The sequence below is a fragment of the Falco peregrinus genome, chromosome 6, assembly GCF_023634155.1.
Source record: "Falco peregrinus isolate bFalPer1 chromosome 6, bFalPer1.pri, whole genome shotgun sequence".
Taxonomy (NCBI): Eukaryota; Metazoa; Chordata; class Aves; order Falconiformes; family Falconidae; genus Falco; species Falco peregrinus.
In genome coordinates this window covers 58,721,604-58,731,558 of record NC_073726.1, presented here as the reverse complement: position 1 = coordinate 58,731,558, position 9,955 = coordinate 58,721,604, and the positions used below count along the sequence as shown (strand labels likewise).

The 9,955-nt window shown below is 49.9% G+C and overlaps 2 protein-coding genes across 2 annotated transcripts; one reads left to right on the top strand and one right to left on the bottom strand.

Moving 5' to 3' along the window:
• Positions 1-8: 8 nt before the first annotated feature.
• C6H22orf23 (chromosome 6 C22orf23 homolog) lies at positions 9-3,771 on the bottom strand. The gene is made up of 6 exons (XM_055808135.1): positions 3,591-3,771; positions 3,182-3,244; positions 2,613-2,798; positions 2,006-2,140; positions 749-849; positions 9-452 (listed from the first exon to the last, which is right to left on the bottom strand). Exons 1-6 carry the CDS (start codon positions 3,769-3,771, stop codon positions 348-350), a joined length of 771 nt encoding a protein of 256 aa, XP_055664110.1. The 3' UTR covers positions 9-347.
• Positions 3,772-3,794: 23 nt separating this feature from the next.
• POLR2F (RNA polymerase II, I and III subunit F) lies at positions 3,795-7,962 on the top strand. The gene is made up of 5 exons (XM_055808133.1): positions 3,795-3,893; positions 4,047-4,116; positions 4,299-4,429; positions 6,034-6,105; positions 7,770-7,962. Exons 1-5 carry the CDS (start codon positions 3,874-3,876, stop codon positions 7,858-7,860), a joined length of 384 nt encoding a protein of 127 aa, XP_055664108.1. The 5' UTR covers positions 3,795-3,873; the 3' UTR covers positions 7,861-7,962.
• Positions 7,963-9,955: the final 1,993 nt, after the last annotated feature.

Here is a 9,955-nt window from a genome sequence, read left to right as displayed (position 1 = left end):
ACCTCTGGTGGATGGAAAGGAGTGACGTTTTTATTGATGGGTTGCTGTGCTCTGAGGTATTGCATAGGCATAAGGAGGCTGTGCTTTGTCATGTTTTGGTACTCGCTGCTGTGTGTTTTCCGCTCTTCAATATCATTGAGCAAGAAGGGATCCAGTGCATGGGCAGGATTTTAGAACAGCTTTCTTGTGTCACCAGTTATGCACAAACTGCTCCTGCCTTCTGGTTTTAGGCAACAGGTGGTGCTACCCTACTCCAGGCGCAGGCACAGACCAGCCCTTGAGATTCAAATGCCAACAGTCTAGGAAGAAGAGGTGGGAACAAATTGCACTTGTGTTTTTCCCTTGGCCTAGTTGTAGGGATCAGATTTTTTCCCACCAGGGAAGTCTTTTGCCATGATCTCTCTCATTTCCTCACTTCTCTTCTTGTCAATGATCTCCATCTCACGCATTTTCTGCAAAGTACAAAGGGGAAGGGCTAAGCAGGGAGAAAGTTGGCAGCTTTTTTTTTCTTCTTTTGCCAATTTCAAGAACAAAGGTTCTATTTTCCCAATTAAGTTACAGGCAGAGATGGAAACAAAGGCTGAAAACATCTATCCCCATTCCCCAAATTCACACCTGTCCTATGCCATGAAGGGAAAGAGTTCTCTGCCCCCTTCCCTGCTCAGGTATCAGAGAAGACCCTGCTTTAAGGGCTCTGACACTAGGGGTTCCTTCCATGTACTGTACAGCCAGTGCTGCCCTTGCGTACCTGTGAGATTTCAGTGAGGACAATCGTTTGATACTTCTTGCCCTGTCCTAGAGCTTCCATGTCTGCCAGGAATTCCCTCCTCTCCTGAACTTCATTCACCACTGACAGATAAGAGAAAACACCATGGAAACAGAATTCAGCCAAAAGGCAAGAAAATATGTTTCTGTCTAGATCTGAACCACCAATTTCCTAGCTCTGCTTAAACAGCAGTCTTGCCAGGAGAAGGGTGATAATCTGCTGTTACACTCATCTTGTGTGTGTCATCAAAATACCTCAGCAGTCCCTTACACAATGGGAAATGTTCCCCCCGCCCATCTCCTTACTGCTTCCCATCTTGCAGGAGCAGGAACTTTCTAGGGGTTTTTGTACAGACAGTTCTCTGTTGCTTGTGGGCAATTTAACCAGTCTGTGGATGGAGGCAGAACCTGCTTAAAGCTGTTGTTCATTAGCTGACATGCATCACCCAGTGACTGCAACTATCTCTGCTCCCAGGACCAGCAAAGGCACAGAACATTAGCTGCTGCTTTGCAGTACAGACGTGCAGCCAGCTGGTCCAAATCTTGCCACAGTACTACGTACATGGGTATTTCAAATGTGTCAAGGGCAACACTCAGCTTGCAACAAGTTTTAGAGGATACAAAGCATGCGTGAAGCCAGCCACACTGGCAGCAGTGACCAAAGCACCCCTTCTGTACACATTATTCTAGCGTTGTCCATCTTTGTGCTGCCTTGGCTAGCAAAGGGCAGGCTGGGGTGTACATACACATTGAAGATTCAAGCACAGAGAGGTATTAGGCAGGGTTTTGCCACCCCAGAATACTCTGCAGGCCGAAGTCCATCACTGCTTAAAATTCTGCTCGACATTCAAGCTTTGCTAGCTTAACTGCTATGAACTTGGAGTGAAAGAAAACAGCCCAAACCATGGTCAGACTGGCAAGTGGCCTAGTATGTTGAGTTATGCTGGCTGGAAAAAGGTCTCACAGTACCTGGGCTTCCTGCCCAGGTCACCCTGTGTGTCCCTAGGGTATTCCCCTGCCAGCAGAGTTCATTTTGTGTAGGCAGCCCAGAGAGCTTGAATCTGCCAGCAAACGTCTGGAGTATAAGCTCTGCAGGGGTGGCTGGATCACAGTGTCACAGCAGCATGTCCTTTCTCTTGGAAACGGCTTTGTGGCAACACAGCCTGCCACACCAGCCCTCAGAGGGAGCCAGCTTCCCAGGCTTCCCGCCTGCCTTCCTCCAGGCTACATAAAGACTTACATTCTTCAAACCGGTCAGGCTCATGTATCTCCTCTTCCTTTGTTTGAACTAGCATCTGCTTCACGTTGTGCTCCACCACATCCTTCCCTGTCGCTAAGATGTTTTGTAGTCTTTGCTTCTCCTTTTCCAAATCTCCTGTGAATGCCAGGGGAAAAAAAAATTATCAGCCTGTCTCGTCAGGGAGGAGCCTGGCCACACTACTTCTCTGCTAATGACGCAGAAGAAGTGTTACGTTAACGACAGCTCATCCCCAGACTGAACTGTGCAAGCACCACACAGGCATACAGAGCCAACCAAACTGACATCAGTGTTCTGATTTCAGTTTATAAGCAAGAAAATGACATAGAGCTCCCTTCTTACGCAAGGACTGTGTGAGTCCCTATTGCCTGTCACCCTCCCAGCCAGCGGGCAGAAGTCAGTGAGCACTTTCAGTATATGTTCCCTCAGAGATCCATTTTCAAAGCATCTTTGAAGACAGAAAGCGTGAAGATGAAGAGCAACTAAGATAATGCCTGCTGCTGCTGAGATTGCAGGCAGGGGATGGACAGAAGGGGAGGAGAGGGACTGGGCAGCATCATTTATTTATTAGAAATGTTTGCTGACTTACGCCTCGCCTGGGGCTTGAATTTCTCTCGGGTGTAGGCATCTCCTGCCTGGCAGACCTTGGCAGGTCGGAGATGTGGTTTAGCTGAAAGCTTGCTTGGCTGACAAACTGGCGGGGAGAAAGCAGGCGCTGCAGGCACTGGCTCCTTGCTGGATGTGGGGTGGCACTGGAGGGGCAGGGTATCTCCTCCTGGAGAACAAACCAAAAATAATGGTAAGTCAGACAGAGAGAAGCCTGTATGGATGGCCCCATGCCACCACCAGCAGAAGACCTGCCTGTTGATCCACCGTAGCAATGCAAGCGAAGACCCCAGGGTGTCACAGATGTCTCACCTGGGTTGTTGGTATGCGCTGACACGAGACTCTGGTTCAAGTCACACCATTACATCTTGTTCCCTGAATGACCCTGGGGGACACCTTGTCCCGTACATCCATGCGTTGTCAGCAGCAGCCGTGCTGCTGTTTTAAAGCCCTTGCCCGTCCAAGCAGGCAATGGGCGAACGCCCCTGTCTCAAGGTGAGCAGCAAAGGCTCTTCACCAGCACAGCAGCAGGCAGCGAAGGCTGTCACTCACGTTTCACACAGTCCATCAGGTATCGCCTCTGGAAACACGTCAGCTTTGATTCCTCCATCATCGCTGAAAAACATGACGTGTGGGTGCAGATGGCAGCCCGAGGGGGCTCCTGCAGCAGCGGGGACGCGCCGGGGAGCCTGTCCCGGGGCCATCCCCCCCTCACAACCCAAACCCAAAGGGGAAGACGCCGGCTTAGGAGACCCAAGCCGGGGCCGGGCCCGCCCGGTGGCCCCGCTCCCGCCCGGGGGTGCCGCGGTGGGACGCTTCACTTCGCGGGGGGGCCGGGAGGGCTCCTCCGTGCAGCAGCCGCCGCAGGGGCGGGCCGGGCCGGGTCCCGGCGCTCGGGCGGAGCGCGGGGCACGGGGAGGCCGAGCAGCCGGGCCAGGCCCCTGTCCCGCTGCGCCGTTACCTCTCAGCAGCTCCCGGGTCCCCGGGCTGTACCGGGCTGGCCCGGCAGCGCGCCCGCCGCCGCCTCCCCCCGCCGAGCTCCCGCCGGGCCCGCCCGCCGCGGGCGCTGCCGTCTCCATAGCGACGAGCGACGCCCCGGGGGGGAACGCAGGCGCGGAGCGCGGGGCAGCGCGGCGTCGCATTGCCCCGGCAACGGCGCCAACGGGGCACTTCCGGCAGCGTCACGGCGAGAACCCGGAAGTGGTTCCTACTTCCGCCGGGCCGGAAGGCAGTGGGGAAGCAACATGTCTGACAACGAGGACAAGTGAGAGCGGGGTTGGGTGGGGGTGGGAAGGGGAGGCGAGGTGGCGGCGTATCTCGCCCCGGGCGGTCGGGTCGGGTCGGGTCGGGTCGGGGGCGCCCGTGGCGGGGGCGGCGCGGCCCGGCCCGGCCCGTGACGTGCGTGACCCTCCCGCAGCTTCGATGGGGATGACTTCGACGATGTGGAGGAGGATGAGGGCCTGGAGGACCTGGAGAACGCGGAGGAGGTGAGTGCCCCGCGGGCCGCCGCGCCGGCCGGCCCAGGCAGGCTCTGCTGGTACTGCGGGCCTGCGCCGTGGCCTGGGCAAGGTGGTCGCAGGGGCTGGGGAGGCCTCAGGGGCTCTCCCAGCGTCACGGGGCCTCGGTGGTGGGTGCAGCTGAGCTCTAACGTTGCTCTGCTTTCCCCCAGGAGGGACAGGAGAATGTGGAAATCCTCCCCTCTGGAGAGCGGCAGCAGGCAAACCAGAAGCGGATCACTACCCCTTACATGACTAAATATGAGCGAGCCAGAGTCCTGGGCACTCGTGCCCTCCAGATAGCGTGAGTATTTCACTCTGTATCCTGAGTGTTGTCACAGCTTTACCTCCCTTCCCAGTAAAAGCTGCTTTTCTCTTTCTTTAAAAACTTCTGGATCTCATGTAATCTGTTACATGACTGCTGAGCTTGTAGACCACCATCGTGGTCAACACTGAAGCACAGGACCATGGAGCTCTTGGTTGCATGTGAAGTCCCTGTATCACTCCTTGGCTGAGACTGTGGTACTCATGTCTAGAGATGGGAGCATTCAGCAATTGCAATGAACTTTCCTCGGTCACAGGCAAAATGAGTAAGGAATGTGACAAGCCGGTTCTGGTTTCTGCCTTTCATAAGGGAGCCAGTGTGGGCTGGAAAGGTCAGAACTGGTTTGTAGAAGCCATGTAGGAGGGAGGGATGCTCCAGAACGTATTCACTTGATACTGCAGGGCTGTAGGAATTGGGAATGGAGTAACCAACCCGAAATCTGTTTTAAGTGCAGTTGCATTGTGGCAAGCTGTAAGGTTTTTTTTTTAAGTATTTGGAATAGTAAGGCCTCATTTATAATAGGTAATAACATTTAAATCCGTTTTTAAAATGCTGTTAAGGCTGGCTGCTCTCAACTTCATCCATTGATTTACCTGTCTAGACTTGTTTTAATAATACATATTAAAAAGCTCTGCACTTTTTGAAAAACTGCTTTATGAGCAAGGTTATTATGCTTATGGCAAGATTTGTCTGAAAGCACATCTGAGTTTCATTTTGGTTATATCCACCCTCAGAATGATGCCTGTCCTCTACATCATTTAGAAGGTGGTTATCAGATTTTTCCTTAATCATCGCTTTGCCAAGCTGTTCTTTCCACAGTCTTCACTCCATGAAGCTATTTTGTGCACATTCTTTCAGCTGGTGGAAGGCCAGAAAAATGGGGGAGACAAGATGGGCCTGTGCCAGGCCTTTAATCCAAAACACTGGCGCCTGGTTCTGCTTCACCTACATATCCTGCCTTCAGTGCTGAACCTAGGCCAGCAGCAGCCCCCAGTGGCCTTATCCACACATAACTTGAACTTTCTTTGCTGCTGCTGTCTAATGGGCAGATAGCATTTTCCATATTTGCTGTGCTATTGCAACCCTCTGCAAAACGCTTGATTTTTTTTCTTCCTAGAGGTAGAGTGTATTGTAAATCCAGCACCATGCTTTCCCCCAGACGAAGCCTGGAAGATGTGAGCAAATGAGAACATAACAGATGTGCTGGAGTTGTAGGAGGTGTGCTCATTTTACAGTGTTTCCACCCTCTTTATTGGATTAATTTTAGGACCACTCTTTTCCTCACATCTAAGTACAGCAGAGGGTGACTAGAAAGTTGTGGATCTGACCAGCCGTTGAACACCAGCTGGTCAGCACAGGCTGAATGATGGGACAAGAAGAATATTCAAGTAAAAACTCAGTCAGTAACCACCTGGGGGAATTTTCTTCCTGAATTGCGTAAGAGAGCAAACCAAATTAGGAAGGTGGTGTCCCACTTCCTACTTCACTGGCCTTTGTCCACATTACATAAGTAGGCACATGCTTAGTTGTCCCTCTTCCCTCTCTGTGCGTTCATTCAAGTGATCGTTGATGTTCTGTCCCAGGATGTGTGCCCCTGTGATGGTGGAGCTGGAAGGAGAGACAGACCCCTTGCTGATAGCCATGAAGGAGCTCAAGTAAGTCCCAGACTTTGGTGGTGACCATATTGATTTCCATAAAGCCAGCGGTCCTCTCTTCATCCCAGCATTTAGAAACTTATCCCAAGACAAGCTTGTCTTGATAACAGTGAGTGCTATCATTCATTACCTTCCCCTTTTTCACCTCGGGACTTCTCCACAGCAGCTCTCTCCCATCCGAGTTGCTCATGCAAAGTACTGATGATTAGGAGTGCTCTGACCTCATTTACTTTGGAGTCCAAGTATTGCTTATTTCTGTGATGAAAATCCAAGGTCCTCATCTTTCTGGATAAGTTTAATTCCCTGAGTGGAATTGATTCAAAGCAGCTAACTGAACAGACCTGTGTTCAAATGAAGTGCTGGCAAAAAATAAAATAAGGGTCAGGCTGGTGGTGTGGAGAACCTGTTAAGAATGTTATTTTCCTGCACCCTTGCACACTTGGCTTATTGTGCTTGTGGGAGGATACCTCCCCTGCTTACAGAAAGATAAAGAAATCCTTTCTGACTGTAGCAGAGGCAGCTTTTGGATGACCACTTAACAGACCTACCTTTTCACAGCAGAGCTCCTTGCTGGCCCACAGTGTGCCTGTGTGGTCAGTGACCTACACCACATGCAGCTATCCTTCAAGCAGAGCAGCTGGACACCGTTACTGATTAAATCCCTTTTCTTGAACTGAATTGTCCTGCTCCCCCAGTTTCAAGTGCATTCCAGTTGTTCTTGCAGATTTTGTATCTGTTACGTTTCCCTTTATCATTGCCAGAAGCTTCTTAAGTCATATTCCTGTCAGATCTCCAAGCTCTGAGTTGCTTCTGGTCACTGAGCATGAGCTCTAGAAAGTAAGTCAGGGTGTGACAAAGTATAGTGGCATCCTGTGCTGTGCTAAAATTCAGTTGTAATTCTGGGCCTGAGGGAGCTGCTTTGCTGCTAGAAAAACAATGGCCCTGAATGTGATCATTGAAGAAGCTGTATTACTTTTCAAGTCTGATATGGTTGGAACCTGATGCCCTGGTTAGATTCCAGACTGTCTGATTACATTCTGCTGACTTAAATCTACTTCCGTTAAGTTAAACTGTGTTCAGCATTTTCTTGCTTTCTGATTGGGAGCGCTGTTAGCAGATGCTGTACTCCATCCCAGCTGTGCTGGGTTTTGATACCTGAATAGTTCCTATTTCATGTATTCTTCTTAAAAGGTAACTGATGCTCTCAGGGTGCAAAATACTCTGTAAATACCAGTTTGGTGTGAAGGTTCTCAGAATTATGCCACTTCCATAGTGTCTCGTGGGGAAAAATCTTCCATCAAACAAAAGGTGGATTTGTTCAAGTCCCTTGATTATTTTTTCCCCCTATGTCTGTTAGATGCTTGGTGTTGCCTTATAGTGGGTTCAGATCACAGGGCTCAATTCCTGCAGTAGCAACAGAGGGCTGACCTTCTGTAGGTCTTTGTTGTTTCCAGTCTAAGGGTACTGAGCACTTTGCACCTACAAGAGAGAGAGGTTGTTGGGACTTCCCTCTACTATGTAATACCAAATAACTGGTGCTACACAGATCTCTGTTTCACCTGATGCTCAGTGGCTTCAGTACGCTCACCTCAGTTCCCATTGCCTGCTGCAGCGGTATAGTGAAGGCTGTGGCATTTCTGTTCACCTCTCTGTCCTCCCTTCAGAGCACGCAAGATCCCCATAATCATCCGTCGTTACCTGCCAGATGGGAGCTATGAAGACTGGGGTGTGGATGAGTTAATTATCACAGACTGATCAGCTTCCAGCCATTGTTTGGTTCTTTCCTTCTTGAGAGATGTTTCTATTTTTGTTTATATTTGTGTAAATAAATTATAAACCTCCCCATTTTAAGTTAAATGTTGTTTGTTTTGTTTTTTTCCTCTCATCTTCTCTTTCATCTCACTCCTACATCCCCCAGACTTTCTTCTCTCTACCAGCTTGGTTGTTCTTTCTTTCGGTGTTGTGGGCTGTATTAGTAAGATTAGGGAGCCAAATGCTGTGCTTTTCTTGCAGCTTTTTTTCACCTGTGAAGGTCCTGCCTTTTAGCTCCGCTAAAGACTGCCCTAACTACTTCCTCCTCCTCCTCCTCCAGCATGGCTCCTTCCTGGTTATAGGATTGATAGCCAGTTAAACTCCTGCTGTACAAAAATGCTTTTGCAGGTATTTTGGCTTCAGAGAGACTCCAGCCCTCCACCCCATCCCTTCTTAAAACAGAAGTGCTGAGACACCTCCATTGCTTCCCCCTAGACAGTTGGGCCTTTGTGCCCTGAGCAGGTTGCTGTGGAAACCCCCAATTTCCTCTCTGGCTGTGGGGCTTCTCAGGAGTATCGTAGAGCAGCTCTCATCAAATCACCTATTGTTTCTCTGCTGCTGCTGCTTATCAGAAGTGGGGATCCCCTTTCAGTGGCACTGCCCCAGCCGGAAGCGCAGTTGCTACTTGCAGTCCCACCAGCTCAGCAGTTGTAGGTTGTTGCCACATTTGCTCCTTGTACAGCTGCTCGCTGACACACAGTGGAACTGATGGTCCTGGGTGTGTGGGTGCTCTCCAGCCATCTCTGTTGTACATGTTCTGGTGGTTCTTATGGTGGCACAATAGTAGTTAAATCCTAGAGTTCTTTTAATCTGTGACGTGATGAAAGATCAGCTGGTTTTCCCCTTCAGGTACCTGCACTCGGGCCTCTGATGTGCAGGAAGGTTACATGCTCAAGTCAATAGTTGGGTGGATGAATTACAACCTGCAGGGGCTTCTAGCCAGCCGCTACATAGTTTACCTAGTTTTCATTTCTTGATCTGTGTGCTCCAAGGTTCTTGCTCTGTATGAGGAAGATCTGAGCTCTTACACAGAATGCAGAGTCTTTCTCAATTATTTTATTAAAAACTGCGCTCAGAATGTTTGTTTTCTTTTTTTAAAGAGAAGAAGGGGGAAGGTGCACCTCACTTGTAGTTTCTGCATTATGTTAGTTTTTATGCTGATCCAGGAAGAATATTTCCAACTAGTTTGTGTTAAGGCTTGTGCTTATATATAAAGCATGCATTCTCCATGCTGTATGTGTGGTTAGTGCCTGCATGTGAGTATCCATGTCCCAAAGGCAGTTTACATCCACCTGCCTGGGAACTTGGCTCATATAACCAACCATGAATATCATTCTGTTACTGCTCCTTGTAAAAGCACCAGTCCATCCTTCCTGTGTTGGTGTGCACAGGAGAGGGTGGGTTTGGAGGTGATAATGCAAGAGCTGAATGGGTCCCTGGGCAAAATGACAGGTCAAAGGGAATGTGGAGATGCTTGCAGGTGTGGGAAGGGGGTTGATGATGAGGGACACAAATGCTTCCTGGTGTAGGCCACCCTTACCAAGAAAAGGTTAATTTGCAGCACTGAGGCCTTCAGCCTTCTTCCCCCACCCTCCATGGAATCCTTTAATCACGTTGGTGCGGTGAAATTTCAGCCCTGAAATGGTGCCTTTGTGTAACCGTTTTGGCGTCAGCCATGGAGCTCGGGGGTCGTTTTCTTGTCCTTTTTTTTTTTTTTTTTTTTAAATGGCTTCTTTGTTCCCTCCCCTCCCCAGCCTTGCATCTGTATCAGATACGATTAAAGGGATAGGGAAGGATGCCGATTAAAGGGATAGGGAAGGATGCCGGGCCAGCTCCCGCTAGGCTGCAGGAGGAGCAGTTAACCCCTGTGTTACCAGCAGCATTCTCAGTCCTGTCTTAGTTGTGAGGACCCTCCTAGATGAGACAAGGCATCGTCTTCCACTAGAGAATGGTTCAGGCAGAGCCCACTCCCTTTCTTAATTGGCTTTTTGCAGAGCTGGAGAAGGGTACTTATGTGCAGTTAAGAACTTTCTTTTCC

Coding starts and splice junctions, on each gene's coding strand:
- C6H22orf23 (XM_055808135.1), bottom strand. CDS start 3,771: ATGCGACGCCGCGCTGCCCCGCGCTCCGCGCCTGCGTTCCCCCCCGGG. Junction 3,245..3,590: donor GACCCGGGAGCTGCTGAGAG/GTAACGGCGCAG, acceptor CATGTTTTTCAG/CGATGATGGAGGAATCAAAG. Junction 2,141..2,612: donor ATTCAAGCCCCAGGCGAGGC/GTAAGTCAGCAA, acceptor TGGCATTCACAG/GAGATTTGGAAAAGGAGAAG.
- POLR2F (XM_055808133.1), top strand. CDS start 3,874: ATGTCTGACAACGAGGACAA. Junction 4,430..6,033: donor ACTCGTGCCCTCCAGATAGC/GTGAGTATTTCA, acceptor GTTCTGTCCCAG/GATGTGTGCCCCTGTGATGG. Junction 6,106..7,769: donor ATAGCCATGAAGGAGCTCAA/GTAAGTCCCAGA, acceptor TCCTCCCTTCAG/AGCACGCAAGATCCCCATAA.